Source organism: Chiloscyllium plagiosum, unplaced genomic scaffold, assembly GCF_037043375.1.
Source record: "Chiloscyllium plagiosum isolate Xiang-an unplaced genomic scaffold, Cpla_swu_hap1 HiC_scaffold_35, whole genome shotgun sequence".
Classification (NCBI taxonomy): domain Eukaryota; kingdom Metazoa; phylum Chordata; class Chondrichthyes; order Orectolobiformes; family Hemiscylliidae; genus Chiloscyllium; species Chiloscyllium plagiosum.
The window spans coordinates 4,547,614-4,568,034 of NW_028270173.1; the positions used below are offsets into that span (position 1 = coordinate 4,547,614).

General features: G+C 54.9%; 1 protein-coding gene across 1 annotated transcript; it reads left to right on the forward strand.

Moving 5' to 3' along the window:
• Window positions 1–8,539: 8,539 nt before the first annotated feature.
• ercc6l (excision repair cross-complementation group 6-like) lies at window positions 8,540–18,818 on the forward strand. The gene is made up of 4 exons (XM_087979119.1): window positions 8,540–9,081; window positions 10,526–11,773; window positions 14,899–15,321; window positions 16,731–18,818. Exons 1-4 carry the CDS (start codon window positions 8,544–8,546, stop codon window positions 18,065–18,067), a joined length of 3,546 nt encoding a protein of 1,181 aa, XP_087835245.1. The 5' UTR covers window positions 8,540–8,543; the 3' UTR covers window positions 18,068–18,818.
• Window positions 18,819–20,421: the final 1,603 nt, after the last annotated feature.

Consider the following 20,421-nt stretch of genomic DNA (forward strand, 5'->3'; position numbering starts at 1 on the left):
GTGGAGGGAGGGGATGTTTGGGGAGTTTCTGCAGGGTATCTTGTAGATGGTACACACTGCTGTTACTGAGCGTCGGGGGGTGGAGGGAGGGGATGTTTGGGGAGTTTCTGCAGGGTACCTTGTAGATGGTACACACTGCTGTTACTGAGTGTCGGGGGGTGGAGGGAGGGGATGTTTGGGGAGTTTCTGCAGGGTACCTTGTAGATGGTACACACTGCTGTTACTGAGCATCGGGGGGTGGAGGGAGGGGATGTTTGGGGAGTTTCTGCAGGGTACCTTGTAGATGGTACACACTGCTGTTACTGAGTGTCGGGGGGTGGAGGGAGGGGATGTTTGGGGAGTTTCTGCAGGGTACCTTGTAGATGGTACACACTGCTGTTACTGAGTGTCGGGGGGTGGAGGGAGGGGATGTTTGGTGAGTTTCTGCAGGGTATCTTGTAGATGGTACACACTGCTGTTACTGAGCGTCGGGGGGTGGAGCGAGGGGATGTTTGGGGAGTTTCTGCAGGGTATCTTGTAGATGGTACACACTGCTGTTACTGAGCGTCGGGGGGTAGAGGGAGAGGATGTTTGGTGAGTTTCTGCAGGGTATCTTGTAGCTGGTACACACTGCTGTTACTGAGCGTCGGGGGGTGGAGGGAGGGGATGTTTGGTGAGTTTCTGCAGGGTACCTTGTAGATGGTACACACTGCTGTTACTGAGCATCGGGGGGTGGAGGGAGGGTATGTTTGGGGAGTTTCTGCAGGGTATCGTGTAGATGGTACACACTGCTGTTACTGAGCGTCGGGGGGGTGGAAGGAGGGGATGTTTGGGGAGTTTCTGCAGGGTACCTTGTAGATGGTACACACTGCTGTTACTGAGTGTCGGGGGGTGGAGGGAGGGGATGTTTGGGGAGTTTCTGCAGGGTATCTTGTAGATGGTACACACTGCTGTTACTGAGTGTCGGGGGGTGGAGGGAGGGGATGTTTGGGGAGTTTCTGCAGGGTACCTTGTAGATGGTACACACTGCTGTTACTGAGCGTCGGGGGGTGGAGGGAGGGGATGTTTGGGGAGTTTCTGCAGGGTATCTTGTAGATGGTACACACTGCTGTTACTGAGCGTCGGGGGGTGGAGGGAGGGGATGTTTGGGGAGTTTCTGCAGGGTATCTTGTAGATGGTACACACTGCTGTTACTGAGCGTCGGGGGGTGGAGGGAGGGGATGTTTGGGGAGTTTCTGCAGGGTATCTTGTAGATGGTACACACTGCTGTTACTGAGCGTCGGGGGGTGGAGGGAGGGGATGTTTGGGGAGTTTCTGCAGGGTACCTTGTAGATGGTACACACTGCTGTTACTGAGCGTCGGGGGGTGGAGGGAGGGGATGTTTGGGGAGTTTCTGCAGGGTACCTTGTAGATGGTACACACTGCTGTTACTGAGCGTCGGGGGGTAGAGGGAGAGGATGTTTGGTGAGTTTCTGCAGGGTATCTTGTAGCTGGTACACACTGCTGTTACTGAGCGTCGGGGGGTGGAGGGAGGGGATGTTTGGTGAGTTTCTGCAGGGTATCTTGTAGATGGTACACACTGCTGTTACTGAGCGTCGGGGGGTGGAGGGAGGGGATGTTTGGTGAGTTTCTGCAGGGTATCTTGTAGATGGTACACACTGCTGTTACTGAGCGTCGGGGGGTGGAGGGAGGGGATGTTTGGGGAGTTTCTGCAGGGTACCTTGTAGATGGTACACACTGCTGTTACTGAGTGTCGGGGGGTGGAGGGAGGGGATGTTTGGGGAGTTTCTGCAGGGTACCTTGTAGATGGTACACACTGCTGTTACTGAGCGTCGGGGGGTGGAGGGAGGGGATGTTTGGGGAGTTTCTGCAGGGTATCTTGTAGATGGTACACACTGCTGTTACTGAGCGTCGGGGGGTGGAGGGAGGGGATGTTTGGGGAGTTTCTGCAGGGTATCTTGTAGATGGTACACACTGCTGTTACTGAGTGTCGGGGGGTGGAGGGAGGGGATGTTTGGTGAGTTTCTGCAGGGTATCTTGTAGATGGTACACACTGCTGTTACTGAGCGTCGGGGGGTGGAGGGAGGGGATGTTTGGTGAGTTTCTGCAGGGTATCTTGTAGATGGTACGCACTGCTGTTACTGAGTGTCGGGGGGTGGAGGGAGGGGATGTTTGGTGAGTTTCTGCAGGGTATCTTGTAGATGGTACACACTGCTGTTACTGAGCATCGGGGGGTGGAGGGAGGGGATGTTTGGTGAGTTTCTGCAGGGTATCGTGTAGATGGTACACACTGCTGTTACTGAGTGTCGGGGGGTGGAGGGAGGGGATGTTTGGTGAGTTTCTGCAGGGTATCTTGTAGATGGTACACACTGCTGTTACTGAGTGTCGGGGGGTGGATGGAGGGGATGTTTGGTGAGTTTCTGCAGGGTATCTTGTAGATGGTACACACTGCTGTTACTGAGTGTCGGGGGGTTGGGGGAGGGGATGTTTGGTGAGTTTCTGCAGGGTATCTTGTAGCTGGTACACACTGCTGTTACTGAGTGTCGGGGGGTGGAGGGAGGGGATGTTTGGGGAGTTTCTGCAGGGTATCTTGTAGATGGTACACACTGCTGTTACTGAGCGTCGGGGGGTGGAGGGAGGGGATGTTTGGGGAGTTTCTGCAGGGTATCTTGTAGATGGTACTCACTGCTGTTACTGAGTGTCGGGGAGTGGATGGAGGGGATGTTTGGTGAGTTTCTGCAGGGTACCTTGTAGATGGTACACACTGCTGTTACTGAGTGTCGGGGGGTGGAGGGAGGGGATGTTTGGGGAGTTTCTGCAGGGTACCTTGTAGATGGTACACACTGCTGTTACTGAGCGTCGGGGGGTGGAGGGAGGGGATGTTTGGGGAGTTTCTGCAGGGTACCTTGTAGATGGTACACACTGCTGTTACTGAGCGTCGGGGGGTGGAGGGAGGGGATGTTTGGGGAGTTTCTGCAGGGTACCTTGTAGATGGTACACACTGCTGTTACTAAGCGTCGGAGGTGGAGGGAGGGGATGTTTGTGGATGTGGTGCCAATCGAGCGGGGGCTGCTTTGTCCCTGGATGGTGTTGAGCTTCTTGAGTGTTGTTGGAGCTGCCCCCATCCGGGGCAAGTGGGGAGTATTCCCTCACCCTCCTGCCTTGTAGATGGTGGGACAGGCTTTTGGGGGAGTCAGGAGGGGGGTTAGTCGCTGCAGGATTCCCAGCCTCTGACCTGCTCCTGTGTTTCTATGGTGAGTCCAGTTGAGTTTCTGGTCAATGGTAACCCCCCGGATGTTGATAGCGAGGGACTCAGTGACAATAACACCATTGAATGTCATGGGGCATTGGTTAGATTTTCTCTTATTTGAGATGGTATTGTCTGGCACAATTGTTACTTGCCACCTGTCGGCCCAAACCTGGATATTGTCCAGATCTTGTTGCATTTGAGCACAGACTGATTCACAATCTGAGGAGTGGTGAATGGTGTTCCATACTGAACAATCATTGGCGAACGTCCTCACTTTAGAACTTCTGTTTCTGGCCTGAGTTTGCCCCTCTGGTCTGTTTCTGGCCTGATTGTGCCCCTCTGGTCTGTTTCTGGCCTGATTGTGCCCCTCCGGTCCGTTTCTGGCCTGGTTTTGCCCCTCCGGTCTGTTTCTGGCCTGAGTTTGCCCCTCTGGTCTGTTTCTGGCCTGATTGTGCCCCTCTGGTCTGTTTCTGGCCTGGGTTTGCCCCTCTGGTCTGTTTCTGGCCTGATTGTGCCCCTGCGGTCTGTTTCTGACCTGAGTTTGCCCCTCCAGTCTGTTTCTAGCCTGATTTTGCCCCTCCGGCCTGTTTCTGGCCTGATTGTGCCCCTCCGGTCCGTTTCTGGCCTGGTTTTGCCCCTCCGGCCTGTTTCTGGCATGAATTTGACCCTCCGGCCTGTTTCTGGCATGAATTTGACCCTCCGGTCTGTATCTGGCCTGGGTTTGCCCCTCTGGCCTATTTCTGGCCTGATTTTGACCCTCCAGCCTGTTTCTGGCCTGATTTTGCCCCTCTGGTCTGTTTCTGGCCTGTTTTTGCCCCTTCGGCCTGTATCTGGCCTGGTTTTGCCACCCAGACTGATTTTGCCCCTCCGGTTTGTTTCTGGCCTGATTTTACCCCTCCGGTTTTTTTCTGGCCTGATTTTGCCCCTCCGTCCTGTTTCAGGCCTGTTTTTCCCTCCGGTCTGTTTCTGGCCTGATTTTACCCCTCCGGTCTGTTTCTGGCCTGATTTTGCCCCTCCGGTCTGTTTCTGGCCTGATTTTACCCCTCCGGTCTGTTTCTGGCCTGTTTTTCCCTCCGGTCTGTTTCTGGCCTGATCTTGCCCCTCCAGTCCATTTGTGGCCTGATTTTGCCCCTCCAGCCTGTATCTGGCCTGATTTTGACCCTCCGGCCTGTATCTGGCCTGTTTTGACCCTCCGGCCTGTATCTGGCCTGGTGTTGACCCTCCAGCCTGTTTCTGGCCTGGTTCCACCCTCTGGCCTGTATCTGGCCTGATTTGACCCTCCGGCCTGTTTCTGGCCTGGTTCCACCCTCCGGCCTGTATCGGGCCTGGTTTGACCCTCCGGCCTGTATCTGGCCTGGTTCCACCCTCCGGCCTGTATCTGGCCTGGTGTTGACCCTCCGGCCTGTTTCTGGCCTGATTCCACCCTCTGGCCTGATTTGACCCTCCGGCCTGTTTCTGGCCTGGTTCCACCCTCTGGCCTGTATCTGGCCTGGTTTGACTCTCCGGCCTGTATCTGGCCAGTTTTGCCCCTCCGGCCTGTATCTGGCCTGATTTTGACCCTCCGGCCTGTATCGGGCCTGGTGTTGATCTTCCGGCCTGTTTCTGGCCTGGTTCCACCCTCCGGCCTGTATCTGGCCTGATTTGACCCTCCGGCCTGTATCTGGCCTGGTTTGACCCTGTGACTAGATTCCGGCCTGTATCTGGCCTGTTTTGACCCTCCGGCCTGTATCTGGCCTGATTTTGACCCTCCGGCCTGTATCTGGCCTGATTTTGACCCTCCGGCCTGTATCTGGCCTGTTTTGACCCTCCGGCCTGTATCTGGCCTGGTGTTGACCCTCCAGCCTGTTTCTGGCCTGGTTCCACCCTCTGGCCTGTATCTGGCCTGATTTGACCCTCCGGCCTGTTTCTGGCCTGGTTCCACCCTCCGGCCTGTATCGGGCCTGGTTTGACCCTCCGGCCTGTATCTGGCCTGGTTCCACCCTCCGGCCTGTATCTGGCCTGGTGTTGACCCTCCGGCCTGTTTCTGGCCTGATTCCACCCTCTGGCCTGATTTGACCCTCCGGCCTGTTTCTGGCCTGGTTCCACCCTCTGGCCTGTATCTGGCCTGGTTTGACTCTCCGGCCTGTATCTGGCCAGTTTTGCCCCTCCGGCCTGTATCTGGCCTGATTTTGACCCTCCGGCCTGTATCGGGCCTGGTGTTGATCTTCCGGCCTGTTTCTGGCCTGGTTCCACCCTCCGGCCTGTATCTGGCCTGATTTGACCCTCCGGCCTGTATCTGGCCTGGTTTGACCCTGTGACTAGATTCCGGCCTGTATCTGGCCTGTTTTGACCCTCCGGCCTGTATCTGGCCTGATTTTGACCCTCCGGCCTGTATCTGGCCTGATTTTGACCCTCCGGCCTGTATCTGGCCTGTTTTGACCCTCCGGCCTGTATCTGGCCTGGTTTGCCCCTCTGGCCTGTATCTGGCCTGGTTTGCCCCTCTGGCCTGTATCTGGCCTGTTTTGACCCTCCGGCCTGTATCTGACCTGGTTTGACCCTCCGGCCTGTATCTGGCCTGGTTTGCCCCTCTGGCCTGTTTCTGTCCTGTTTTGACCCTCCGGCCTGTTTCTGGCCTTGTTTGCCCCTCCGGCCTGTATCTGGCCTGTTTTGACCCTCCGGTCTGTATTGACCCTCCGGCCTGTATCTGGCCTGGTTTGACCCTGTGACTAGTTTCCGGCCTGTATCTGGCCGGATTTGACCCTCCGGCCTGTATCTGGTCTGATGTTGACCCTCCGGCCTGTATCTGGTCTGATGTTGACCCTCAGGCCTGTATCTGGCCTGATTTGCCCCTCCGGCCTGTATCTGGCCTGGTTTGCCCCTCCGGCCTGTATCAGGCCTGTTTTGACCCTCCGGCCTGTATCAGGCCTTGTTTGACCCACCGACCTGTTTCTGGCCTGTTTTGACCCTCCGGCCTGTATCTGGCCTGTTTTGACCCTCCGGCCTGTATCTGGCCTGGTTTGACCCTCCAACCTGTTTCTGGCATATTTGACCCTCTGGCCTGTATCTGGCCTGTTTTGACCCACCGACCTGTTTTGACCCTCCGGCCTGTATCTGGCCTGTTTTGACATTCCGGCCTGTTTCTGGCCTGTTTTGACCCTCCGGCCTGTATCTGGCCTGTTTTGACCGTCTGGCCTGGTTTGACCCTCCGGCCTGTATCTGGCCTGTTTTGACCCACCGACCTGTTTCTGGCCTGATGTTGACCCTCCAGCCAGTTTCTGGCCTGTTTTGACCCTCCAGCCTGTATCTGGCCTAATGTTGACCCTCCAGCCAGTTTCTGGCCTGTTTTGACCCTCCAGCCTGTATCTGGCCTAATGTTGACCCTCCAGCCAGTTTCTGGCCTGTTTTGACCCTCCAGCCTGTATCTGCCCTGTTTTGACCCTCCAGCCTGTTTTGACCCTCCGGCCTGTATCTGGCCTGTTTTGACCCTCCGGCTGTATCTGGCCTGGTGTTGACCCTCCAGCCAGTTTCTGGCCTGTTTTGACCCTCCGGCCTGTTTTGACCCTCCGGCCTGTTTTGACCCTCCGGCCTGTATCTGGCCTGGTGTTGACCCTCCGGCCTGGTTTGACCCTCCGGCCTGTATTGACCCTCCGGCCTGTATCTGGCCTGGTGTTGACCCTCCGGCCTGGTTTGACCCTCCGGCCTGTATTGACCCACCGGCTTGTTTCTGGCCTGGTTTGACCCTCCGGCCTGGTTTGACCCTCCGGCCTGTATTGACCCTCCGGCCTGTATCTGGCCTGGTGTTGACCCTCCGGCCTGGTGTTGACCCTCCGGCCTGGTTTGACCCTCCGGCCTGTATTGACCCACCGGCTTGTTTCTGGCCTGGTTTGACCCTCCGGCCTGGTTTGACCCTCCGGCCTGTATTGACCCTCCGGCCTGTATCTGGCCTGGTGTTGACCCTCCGGCCTGGTTTGACCCTCCGGCCTGGTTTGACCCTGTGACTAGTTTCCGCCCCTGGATAGCTGCCTGGCTGAACCTCACCTGTTACCTGGCAACTGGGCGGAGCTGTGTGGGAGTGGGCGGAGCTGTGTGGGAGTGGGCGGGACTGTGTGGGAGTGGGCGGGACTGTGTGAGAGGGGGCGGAGCTGTGTGGGAGTGGGCGGAGCTGTGTGGGAGTGGGCGGGGCTGTGTGGGAGTGGGCGGGACTGTGTGAGAGGGGGCGGGGCTGTGTGGGAGTGGGCGGAGCTGTGTGGGAGTGGGCGGGACTGTGTGGGAGTGGGCGGGACTGTGTGAGAGGGGGCGGAGCTGTGTGGGAGTGGGCGGGGCTGTGTGTGAATGGGCAGGACTGTGTGGGAGTGGGCGGGGCTGTGTGGGAGTGGGCGGGGCTGTGTGGAAGGGGGCGGAGCTGTGTGGGAGGGGGCGGGGCTGTGTGGGAATGGGCGGGACTGTGTGGGAGTGGGCGGGGCTGTGTGGGAGTGGGCGGGGCTGCGTGGGAGTGGGCGGGGCTGTGTGGGAGTGGGCGGGACTGTATGTGTAATTTAGGGGCGGAGCTGCGTTTGTAAGGGCGGAGTTCTATGTTAATGAGGTGGGCTACGACCCGTGTGGTCTAAGGGGCGGAGCTGTGTGCGAGTGAGGGGCGGGGCTGTGTGAGTGAGGGGCGGGGCTGTGTGGTGTAAGGGGCGGAGCTGTGTGTGTGAGGGGCGGAGCTGTGTGAGTGAGGGGCGGGGCTGTGTGGTGTAAGGGGCGGGGCTGTGTGTGTGAGGGGCGGGGCTGTGTGGTGTAAGGGGCGGAGCTGTGTGAGTGAGGGGCGGGGCTGTGTGGTGTAAGGGGCGGAGCTGTGTGTGTGAGGGGCGGGGCTGTGTGGTGTAAGGGGCGGAGCTGTGTGTGTGAGGGGCGGGGCTGTGTGGTGTAAGGGGCGGAGCTGTGTGTGTGAGGGGCGGCGCTGTGCGGTGTAAGGGGCGGAGCTGTGTGAGTGAGGGGCGGGGCTGTGTGGTGTAAGGGGCGGAGCTGTGTGAGTGAGGGGCGGGGCTGTGTGGTGTAAGGGGCGGAGCTGTGTGTGTGAGGGGCGGAGCTGTGTGTGTGAGGGGCGGAGCTGTGTGTGTGAGGGGCGGTGCGTAGCGATGCTCTGCCCGTGTGATGTCTGCCTTTGCAAATGCGGGGCGGGGCCTTTGCGAACGAGGGGCGGGGCGGGGCCTCTGCGGACGAGGGGCGGGGCGGGGCCTCTGCGGACGAGGGGCGGGGCGGGGCCTCTGCGGACGAGGGGCGGGGCCGGGTGACGTGGCCGTGTTTGAATCTTGTGGCGGGAAGGGCGGTTGGGCTGCGCGCGCTCCGGGCAGCAATGGCGGCGCAGGGCAGCGGCGCGGAGGCCGGCTCCGAGCTCTCTCCCCGGCGCCTCCGCCGGTACCAGGAGCTGCTGAAGCGGGCCAAGGAGGAGGCCCGCTCCGGGGAGCTGCGGCAAGCCGTACTGGTCCTGCGCGAGGCCCAGGCTGTGTGGCCTAGCAGCTGTAAGGTGTCCCGGAGAATCGAGCGGCTGGAGCAGGCGCTGCGGGCCCTGGAGCAGGAGGAGGAGGAGGAGGAGGAGGAGTTCACCGCGCTGCCGGGCTCAGACCTCCTGCTCTACCGGCCCCTCTACCTCCGCCTGTACCCACACCAGCGGCACGGGGTGGCCTTCCTGCACCGCCTCCACCGGGACGGCCGGCCCGGCGGCATCCTGGCCGATGACATGGGCCTCGGCAAGACCGTGCAGCTGATCGCCTTCCTCTCCGGCATGTTCGACGCCGAGCTGGTCCGCTGGTGCCTCCTGCTGCTGCCCAGCGGCCTCATCCGAAACTGGGCCGCGGAGTTCGGCCGCTGGACGCCAGGCCTGAGGGTCAGAGGTCAGCCTCGGCGGAGGGGGCGGGGTGGGAGGAGGGGGGCGGGGTGGGAGGAGGGGGGCGGGGTAGGAGGAGGGGGCGGGGTGGGAGGCGGGGCGTGGGCAATGGGGAGGGGTGGGCGGGGCGTGGGCGGAGGGGGGCGGGGTGGGAGGAGGAGGGGGCGGGGTGGGAGGAGGGGGGGGCGGGGTGGGAGGAGGGGGGGGCGGGGTGGGAGGAGGGGGGGGCGGGGTGGGAGGAGGAGGGGGCGGGGTGGGAGGAGGGGGGGGCGGGGTGGGGGGCGGGGTGTGGGCAAGGGGGCGGGGCGGGGGGCAAGGGGGCGGGGTTGGGAGGAGGCGGGGTGTGGGCAAGGGGGTGGGGTGTGGGCAAGGGGGCGGGGTGGGAGGAGGAGGCGGGGTGGGAGGAGGAGGGGGGGCGTGGGCAAGGGGGCGGGGTGGGAGGAGGAGGCGGGGCGTGGGCAAGGGGGCGGGGTGGGAGGAGGTGGGGTGGGAGGAGGAGGCGGGGCGTGGGCAAGGGGGCGGGGTGGGAGGAGGAGGAAGGGGGCGGGGTGGGAGGAGGAGGGGGGCGGGGTGGGAGGAGGAGGTGGGGTGGGAGGAGGAGGGGGGCGTGGGCAAGGGGGCGGGGTGGGAGGAGGAGGTGGGGTGGGAGGAGGAGGGGGGGTGTGGGCAAGGGGGCGGGGTTGGGAGGAGGGGGCGGGGCGTGGGCAAGGGGGCGGGGAGGAGGCGGGGTGTGGGCAAGGGGGAGGGGTGGGAGGCGGGGCGTGGGCAAGGGGGTGGGAGGAGGAGGCGGGGCGTGGGCAAGGGGGTGGGGTGGGGTGGGAGGAGGGGTTGTGGGCAAGGGGGTGGGGTTGGGAGGGGGCGGGGTGGAAGGAGTGGGCGGGGCGTGGGCAAGGGGGCGGAGTGTGAGGAATTGGGCAGAGTCGTGGGTGGGGCTTGGGATATAGGCGCTGGCTCTGAGGCAGGGCAAGGCATATTCTGGGGAGTGGTCAGAAAGGATGGTCTCCTGTGCCCAGGGCATCTGAGGTCAAGGTAGGGGGCTGTGGTCAGAAGAGGGACAGCAATCTGCAGGTGGGCTGGAGGTTAGGGTGAGGTGGTCTAAGTGAAAGTGAGCGTACTGGGGAATGGTGCAGATTACATGGAAAGTGGAGGAGATGGTGTGGGCTTAGTTCTACAGGAGTGGGGGTTACTGAGGTCAGGCTGGAGGAACTTGACGGTTCTGAGTGGAAGGGTATCTGGTAGGAAGAGGGTGAGGACATTGGACGGGGATTGCATAGCGAGATCAATGGATGTAGATTGTGGTGAATGGTGAGGGTCTGATGGGCATACGGACCCTCTAACGGTGTGGCACTCTCTCAGCGTGCTGATGCGATTTTTGCAGTTAATGTTTGGAGTGGGCTTTGAACCTACAGCCTGTGACATTGGGTGGTCTCCTCTCACATTATGTTTTGTAGAGTTTCATGGCATGAAAGCAGAGAGGACCAAAAATCTGGAGAGAGTGCAGCGGAAAGCAGGTGTGGTCATCACCACATACCAAATGGTGATTAACAACTGGCAGCAGCTCTGCAGCCTGGACGGCCATGAGTTCACCTGGGACTACCTTGTTCTTGATGAGGCCCACAAGATCAAGAGCAAGTCCACCAAGACCTTCAAATGCGTCAGTGCCATCCCTGCCAAGCATCGAATCCTGCTGACTGGAACGCCCTTGCAGAACAACCTGCAGGAGATGTGGTCCCTCTTTGACTTTGCATGCCAGGGCTCTCTGCTGGGCACTGCCAAGACCTTCAAGATGGAGTATGAGAACCCCATCACACGAGCTAGGGAGAAGGATGCCACTCCGGCTGAGAAGGCTCTAGGGTTGCGCATCTCTGAGAACCTCATGAGGATCATTGAGCCCTACTTCCTGCGGCGGACCAAGGAGAACCTGCAGCTGATGCATGAGTCTTTGCAGGTCCAGCCGCCCAGCTCTCCTTGTGAAGCCCAGATGCCAGGCCTGACCAGGAAGAATGATCTGATTGTCTGGGTCTACCTGAGCCGCATCCAGGAGGACATCTACCAGAGGTTTGTCTCATCAGAGCAGATCCAAGAGCTGCTGCAAAGTAGGCGTTCCCCCTTGGTGCAACTGACCAACCTGAAGAAGCTGTGTGACCATCCGAGGCTGCTGTCCCACCATATCTGCCAGGAGTTGGGCCTCGGTGGCTCTGAAGGGGAAGCTGCAGACGATAATGCTGCCAGTGACATTAGCCGTGTGCCTGACCAGGACCTAATCAGCGAGTCGGGGAAGCTGGTCTTCCTCCTGGGTCTGCTAGAGAAGCTGCGGGAAGAAGGCAAACGCACTCTGGTCTTCTCCCAGTCAAGGAAGATGTTGGACATTATCCAACGTGTCCTCACAAACCGTGGCTTCTCCTGCATGAGGCTGGACGGCACCATGGCCCTGCCAGACCGGCAGAAAAAGATTGAGGCGTTCCAGCAGCGAGAGGACCACTGCGTCTTTCTCCTCACCACCCAGGTCGGTGGTGTAGGCCTCACCCTCACTGCAGCAAACCGGGTAGTGGTCTTTGACCCCAGCTGGAATCCTGCCACAGATGCCCAGGCAGTGGACAGAGCTTACAGAATTGGCCAAACTGACAACGTTGTGATCTACAGGCTGGTGACCTGTGGCACCGTGGAGGAGAAGATATATCGGAGGCAAATCTTCAAAGGTACAACTCAGCCCGAGAGGCAACCTTCATTCAGCGTGTTGTGATTTGTTAGAACTCACACCCACCCCCACCCCCACCCCCAACACTTCTCCATATCTCAGGTGAGGGGAAAGGATCAGAAAAAGGGTCCTTCATGATAACTTTAGCTGGTGTGGGAACTGAAGCCACATGGTTGGTGTTACTCATGGAGTCATAGAGATGTACAGCACGGAAGCAGACCCTTCGGTCCAACTCCCTCCCGCCAACCAGATTTCCTAAACTGATCTAGTCTCATTGTCAGCGTTTGGCCCATATCCTTCTAAACCCTTCCTATTCATATACCCATCCAGCTGCTTTCTCAGTGTTGTAGTTATTACATATACAGAGGAGCCTTGATATTCTGAATGTCAGTTACCCAGTAAGATCATAACCTATGTCATCCGGCAATCAATGAACCGAATGAAATACTGCCCACTCATGTCCTTTGGATAATCGAGAATCTTCCGTATACACCACTCTCTGCCTGGAAAAAGTTGCCCCTAGGTCCCTTTTAAATCTTTCCCCTCTCACCTTAAACCTTTAGATTTGGACTCTCCTACCCTGGGACAAAGATCTTGACTATGCTGCTCATGAATTTAAACCTTTGAGGTTACCTCTCAGTCTCTGATGTTCCAGGGAAAACAGCCCTAGCCTATACAGCCTTTTCCTATAGTTCACACCCTCATGGCAACATTCTTGTAAATCTTCTCTGATTCACAACATCCTTCCTATAGCGGGGACACCAGTGTTCCAAAAGCAGCCTCAATATAGGTAAGTGTACCAAATGCTGCCTTCAATACCCTGTCTATCTGTGACTCCACTTTCAAGAAACTGCACTCCAAAGTCTCTGTTCGACAACACTCCCCAGGACCTTACCATTAAGTGCATAATTTCTGCCCTGATTTGCCGTAACAAAATGTAGCACCTCACGTTAATTGAAGTTAAACTCCATCTGCCACTCTGTCCCATCTGATCACGGTCCTGTTGTAGTCCAAGGTAACCTCCTTCGCTACCAGCTACGCTATCAATTCTGGTGTCACATGCAAACTTACTAACCATACCTCCTATATTCACATCCAAATCTTTTATATAAGTGACAAAAAGCAGTGCACCTAGCAATAATCCTTGCAGCTCATCACTGGTCACAGGCCTCCAGTCTGAAAGGCAACCACATCTCTCTCCTACCTTTTGAGTCCGTTCTGTATCCAAATGGCTAGTTCTCCCTGTATTCTGTGTTGACCAGTCTAAATATGTGGAACCTTGTGGAATGCCTTACTGAAGTCCATCCATATAAGCAACATTCACTTCTCTGTCTTCATCAATCAAGTTAGTGAGACCTGATTTCCCATGCACAAAGCCATGTTGAATATCCCTAATTAGTCCTTGCTTTTCCAAATACGTGTAAATCCTCTTCATGGCAACCCAGCTCACTGACCCCTAAAAGGGGCCTGACAGTCTAATGAGGAGAAATGTAGAGTCATACAGCATGGAAGCAGACCCTTCGGTCCAACCAGTCCATGCCGATCCTAATCCCAAAGTAAAATGGTCCCATATCCCTCCGAACCTCTCCTATTCACTTATCTATGTAAATGTCTTCTAAGTGTGGGAACTGTACCCACATCCAACACTTCCTCGTTCCACACGCAGACCACCCTCTGGGTAAAGAAATTGCCTCATGTCTTTATTAAACCTCTCTCTTCTCACGTTAAAAATGTGCCAGCTAGTCTTGAAATCCCCCATTTCGAGAAAAGCCACCTACCATCAATTCTATCTATAACCTCTTGTTATTTGATAAACTTCTCTGAGGGCTCTTCTCAACCTTCTCTGCTCCAGTGAAAAAGGTCCAAGCAGACTATCCGGTCTTTGTTTGAGTCGAGTGGGCCTGTACTCGTTGGAGTTTGCAAGAATGAGAGGCAACCTCAGTGAAACAGACGAGGTTTTTGGTGGAGATGTGAAGAGGTTGCTTCCTTTTGTGTGGAAGAGTCTAGGATCAGAGGGGCATCATCTCATTGAAGACAGAGATTAGGAGCGATTACTTCTCTCTCCCTGAAAGGAATGAATCGGTGGAATTCTTGACCGCAGAGGGCTGTTGAGACCTGGGCATTCAAGGCTGAGACAGATTTGTAATGAGGAAGGCAATCGAGTGTTATGGGGAAAAGGAAGTCAAATGGAGTTGAGGATTATCACATCAGGTGTGATCTCGTTGAATGGCGGAGCAGACTCGATGGGCTGAATGGCCACCTCCTGATCCTGTATCTTATCCTCGGCAACAGATTATTGGGGAATAAAGTGGGTTTGAGACTACAGCCGAATTGACTATTGTCATCTTCAGTGGGGGAGTGGATTCACAGGGCTGAATGGCCTCTCTCTGCTTCTGATATGCCTCCCTGTATTCAGCCTGTGTGTGGGGCATGGAGTGTGTGAACACGAGCCAAGCAACAAGTAGCTGGAGCTAGGTCAGAATTCACCGCAGAGCTGAACTCCTGTCTGCCTATCGTATTCAGTGTTCGTTCTCACTCTCTGTCTCCAGGCTCTCCTACAGCTGTGGGGTATTTTCAACAGTTTAGGTTTCATTTCTGGTGCTCACAACCGTTTTGTTCCTGATACAATGATGTGCTTTCTCCTGGCAGTGCTGTGGTGGTGTTATATCCTTTAGTGAGGTCTTTAGGGTGAAAGTCAGTAATGTTTGACATCGTGTTGGGGCTCTCTCTCTGTTTTGGTTTGGAGATTGCACTGTTAGGGATCGCTAACTTTAAAAAATTTGTCAGAACAGAATGAGGCCATTCTGCCCTTTTTCACCTGCCCTACTATTTGATAAGTTCAATGTCTGATTTGATTCTGGTCTCAATTCCATTTTCTTGTCTGTCCCTTCAAACCCTTGACACTCTGGTTGGTCAGGATTAGGAGTCTATTGTGTAACCAGTCCACGGGGCTCTCAATGGAGAAGACAGGCCTAGGACATTCCTTGCCTCCGTCTAAATGAGAGACCCCCTAATCTTTAAGTCCTGTGCCCTCTTTCTTGATATTAATGTGAATGAGGGTCAGAGTATTTTGAGGACGATGGGGTGACTAACGATGGGGTGTCTTTTATCTGTGTCTTTGGGTAGACTCGCTGGTTCGTCAGTCGGTTGGTGAGAAAAAGAATCCCTTTCGTTACTTCAGCAGCCAGGAGCTGAGGGAACTGTTCATCCTGGAGGATCCCCAGACATCGAGTACACAGAAGCAGCTACAGTCCATGCACGCCAGTCAGAGACGCACAGACAGCATCTTGGATCAACACCTCACCTTCCTGCATACCCTGGAGATGTTCGGAGTGACCGATCATGATCTCATCTTCTCCCAGGACACTGCCTCTGCCTCTGATGAGGAAAACGACCCTGAGTCCAGGAATTACATCCAGCAGCGAGTGCAGAAGGCCCAGGAGCTGGTGGCAGCTGAGTCCCAACTCCAGCAGCAGTTGGTCCAAAATCTCCACGCCAATACTGAAGCTGCCAGGCTGAACCGACCAGGAGACTCTCATCCTCTACCAGGTACTGCCCTCACTTTCACCTCGGAGTCTGACCAGTTGCTTATGCTGTTGTCAGCCCTTCACTCCCACCGTGCAATAAATCAGCTGCCTGATCCTATCCCCCACCTCTCGGCAGCAGGAGCCTGAGCTACAACCTCTCCCTACCCCAGCTCCAGCTATGATCAAGTTAGAATTGGGGGGGGCATTCAGCCCCTCTACCCTGTTCCATCACTCAGTGGGAACATGCTGGGACTGTGCCTTGCTTACATACACTTGGGTTGAAAACTTAACCCTGTGATAATAAAGCACTTAATTGAGTTAGAATCTACTGTAAGGGAAAGTAATGTCACTGAATTCCAGAGGCCCAGCTTAATGCTCTGGGGATACAGGTTCATGTTGCTGCTGGTGGAGTTTATAGTGTACAGCTAGTTTCTGTGATCGTCATAGGTTGTTGGAACATCCTACCTGGCTCTCTCTAAAATGTGCTCGTTGTTTCCTCGTCTGACCCACAGCGATGTGGGCAACTCTTCACTGTCCCCTCACAAGACTGAGCAAGCCACTCAATTCAACCGGAAAATATATTGGGATTTTCAGGTGGTGTTTGAAAAGAAACCACATGTGGGTTACTTAATAAGAGCCCCCCCCCCCCCGAGATGGAGGGAGCATATTATCACGGACCGTGGACCGGTGAGCTATTACTGGTCAGGGTTTGGATAAGGTGGGTATCATCAGAATGGCAACCTGTACCCAGTGGTGTATCACAGGGATCAGGGCTGTAATTCTTTACAATATGTATTCACACGTGGAAGAGGAAAATGAATGTATTAGCGGCAAGTTTACCCAAAACTAGGTGGCAAGGCAAGTGGGTGAGGATGGCACTGCTTTCACAGGGATATTAACCGATTGAGCAAATGGTAAAACAGGATGTAGGAAAATGTGAGCTCACATACTTTGGCAAGGATAATATTGACACAAAAACATTGAAACAAACCAGATTCTTGGGGATGTTGACAGGGGAGAGGTTGTTTCCCCTTGCATGGGAGAGTCCAGGATCCAGAGGACCATTGGCTCAGAATAAGGAGTCACCCACCAATGACAGAGATGGGGAGGAATTTCTTCACTGTCTGAGGGGAGTGAATCTGTGGGATACCCTACTGCAGAGGGCTATCGAGGCTGGGCCATTCAGTTTATTTAAGGCTGAGAGAGAGCAAGAGAAAGAGAGATGCTTTATCAGGAATGGGAATCGAGGTCCTGGGGAAAGGTGAAGTTGAGGGTGTGATCTCAGTGAATGGCAGGACAGAGTTGATCAGCCAGTTGGCTTCCTGCTCTTAGGTCTTGTGGGAAGAAGAACCCGTGACAGTAGTTTGCTTAAACTGTGTGTTTGTTTTTAATTCACTCACCCTCCTGAGGCTTTTGTTTTTGCTCTTACAGGTAGTAGAGGAGGCACGACCAGACCCAAGCCCAGACCCAAGCCAGTTTCCACCACCAGCGCAGTGCCAGCATTGTACGAAAACCCCGTTGGCCCTCAGTCTCCAGTGGTCACAGTCAATCTAACGGAGCCCGTCACTGATGAGGTGCTCAACCTGAGCAGCAAGTTAGCTGACCTGCCGCTTGAGACAAGCAAACCAAGTAACAGTGTGGTGATGTTGGACAGTTCTCTAGCACATTCTGATAACGATATTCCCAAAGAGGAATATCCCACAGAGTGTCAAGGTGACACCTCCAAGGCACAGCTGTCCACCTCTGCAGCTAACTCCCCTGGCTCCAAAGCCCTGTTTGAATCCAATTTCAACCTGATCTTGGAGGAGACCATGGAGGAGGAGGATGAGGAGTGGAAACCAGATTGCGAGGAGAAGGGAACTGAAGCCAAACTGGTGATTGAGGACTCTCCCTTGCCTGTGACCAAAGCCAAGCCAGATGGAGATTTGGAGCGGCTGGTTTCCCCAGGAGGTAGCAGTCTTGGAGATGACTCGTGCGTTCTCCAACCGTGGAAGAAGCCTCACGGTCGAGTGATTGTCAGTGACAGTGAGGAGGAAACTAGTAGCGACCTCCATTCATGTAGCGCCGTGGAGCAACCTCCTGCTCTGTCTGCAACAAGCCCGGTGCTCCAGGCTTTCTGCGTGGCAGCTGCTTCCACCCCAAAAGGGTTTTACTCCCCCCTCCCGACCCTCCTGGACAGGAGCAGCAATCGCTCCGTGGCTTCTCGGCGGTCTGCTGTTGGTCTGGCTATTGATGATGTGGAGGACCTGGACCAGTCAATCCCTGACGCTGCTGATGAAGGTGATGACGAGGAGGAGGAGCAAGCGAGTACGCCCAGCGATGTTGAAGAGGTCGGAGAGACTGAGCAGGCAGCTGAACCCAGTGAAGAGCAGCCAGGTGATCAGTTCATGGAAGAAGCATCCTCTGAGAGGCGAAGCCCAGAGCTCGGAGCAGCCAGCAGTGACGACGGGGTCTCAGAGTCCTGCAGTATGATGACAGGGAGTGAGGAAGAACAGTCTGGGACCTATGAGCTGGAGCTTGGCTCTGATGAACAACTGGATACCTTCACTAAGGCAGTCGATGTGTCTGTGCTTGATACATGTGCACTGAGCAAGGATTCTGAGCTGGATCAATACGAGAGGCTGGTAAAACGTGGCAAAGAGCATATAGAGAGCGGGCAGCTGAAGGCAGCTCTCAACTGCATGCTAGAAGCTCTGGATCTCCAGAGTGGAGATCCGGAGATTCAGTTAATAACAATTAAACTGTACCGGCAACTGGATCAGAGCTGATAGGGGCACGGTGAAGAGAGGAAGGACAGTGTGTTCTCCTGTGACTGCTCAGCAAAACCCTTCAGCTCTCAATGGCTCTGACTGCATCGGACAGAGTCCTGCATTGGCAGTATTTATGGGTTTTTTAAAAAGTGATATTGCAAAGTGCTGTCTGGTAACAGTCAACTGGGAGAAACCAGATATGTTCAAATCTGGAGCACTTCTTAAAGCAGAATTCCCTTGAAACAATGTAAACCTGTTCCTTCGCCTTCTCTGCTTTTGCTTGTTATCCCTCTTCCACTTGCTCCTCATTCCTGCTCTTGGGATATTAGTGGAGTATGAGCCCACACGTTCCCCATGAAGCTGCTGTATCTGCTAGTGCCTTCCCAGTACACCCAGCTGGTTTGGTTCCGAAGGCAGGTCGGAGTAAGGCCGGTGGAGCTGTCCAGGGTTCTCGTTGCTAGGGAAACCTCTGCGCTGGTTGGAATCCCAGCAGATTGATCTTCACACCACATTGAATGCCACCATCTGGTGTTCAAATACACAGCAGGTTGTCTTTTAGCAATTTCAAATATTCCCTCTGATTATGACCCCATCCCTCCCTTGGGAGGCTGTGTGTGTAACATCCCCAGCCCATGTCCCACTCTTGAGAATTGCACAACCCCAAGAACTGTGGTTTTGGTTGGTTAGTGATTTTGTTGTTGTTTAAATGTTAAGAATGTAATTTTCACTGTACCTCAACTTTAATGCTGAATAAAATGGATTGACTGAAGTCTGTGTGATTAAAGGAAACTGGTTTGGGGAGTGAGTGGTGGGGACAGTGCACATGTAGCTGGCTGCCTTTTCCAGGAGGGGGGAAATAGTGAAAAACACATCCTCGGGATTCCTGAAGTGCTCCTCTTTGCCAAGAAATGTCCTGAGAATCACTCTGATCAACCAGGACTGCATAGGAAACCTCAGAATAATGTACACCCCCATTCTAAACAAACAAAAACACAGCAGGTCTGGCAGCATCTGTGGGAAGAAATCAGAGTTAATGTTTCAGGTTCAGGGACCCTTCCTCCCCCACCCCACCCTACCCTCCGGTGATGACTTTGATTTCTGGGATGTGGCCAGCATTGATTTAAAATATACACATGTAGACAAAGCTAACCGAGTCAATGGTCTCCGTTCTGTAATCAAGATACATTTATTCAGACCAAAATGGCCTACATTCAAACATTAAAATGATTAGCATCAGCTAGGGTTCATCAAATCAACTCAAAATTACTGTAACATACAGAATCTTCTAGCTTTTAACTGACAAAGGTGGCAGGATCGACATGGGGGTGGAGGAAATTCATACTCTACAGCCCAGTCTGTTTCCCATCCCTTATCTACCAAGCCCCATCATCAGCCCAGAGGGATAGCAGCCTGTCACAGAAACTGGTGGGAAAGGTTTGGCCAGGGCCCAATTCAGTGGGGGGTCAGTAATCTCAGACAGTTTGCGTTGCTATGGTTAGTAACCTAGAATGAGGCTGTTATAAAGTGCAAACGTGTTAATACTCAAGCAGGAGAGCTACTGAAGCCTATTGCACAGAAGGATTTACAAGTTTGAGAAGGAAGATGCAGTTTGTGTGTGTGTGTAAATATATGGATAGAGGACATCACAGCACAAGCTGTCAGAACGAGACACGACATCTGAGCAGCCTGCTGTGTCTTGGTACAGACTGTGTGCATTATTTTCCATGTCTTATTGTTTCTTTATCACGTGGCTTTTCTGTTCTTGATAAACATGATACGTCAACTCTTGTCTGATGAGATGAATAGTTAACCTGATTACTGAGGCTCAGGGGATCAGTCCGTCAACCCTCTGCAGAGAAACATCAGTTGACAAGTGATCAGCTGCTAACCACTGGATCATATTTATTTTAAACCCTCCTTAGAATGCTTGACCGACTCTTTACAACATAAGTCAACAGGAATGGGCAATATGTGCTCACTTCCAATGTTGGCTGACGGACTAAAGGTCAGCCCTGAGGATCTCACATTTCGTGAAACGTCAATTATCAACCCTTCCCTCACAACAGACACACCTCCCCATGTCAAGTCAGTCTGAGAGATACTCTGGGCCTCTGGACACTGCTATCAACATTTCCCCACACCTCCCTCCCTCCCTCCCAGTTGATATGTGGATTTAAATTCATGATGCATTGTTTGGTGTTTTGCCTTTTGAGAGTGCCCTGTTTGACCATTTACAACAGCAGCTGCAGTTTCCAAAGCAAATAGCAACTAAAGGTTTCCCACAAAGGCTCCGTCACCAATGCATGGTTCCCGATCCCCTCACAAGGCAACGTGTGTGTGTGTGTGTGCAGCAAGCATGAGAGAGGAGTAAC

Bases quoted from the DNA above. Each gene is read 5' to 3' on its own strand.
- ercc6l (XM_087979119.1), top strand. From the start codon at position 8,544: ATGGCGGCGCAGGGCAGCGGCGCGGAGGCCGGCTCCGAGCTCTCTCCC. The intron at 9,082-10,525 runs GTCAGCCTCGGC...TATGTTTTGTAG, and splicing joins GCCAGGCCTGAGGGTCAGAG to AGTTTCATGGCATGAAAGCA. The intron at 11,774-14,898 runs GTACAACTCAGC...GTCTTTGGGTAG, and splicing joins TCGGAGGCAAATCTTCAAAG to ACTCGCTGGTTCGTCAGTCG.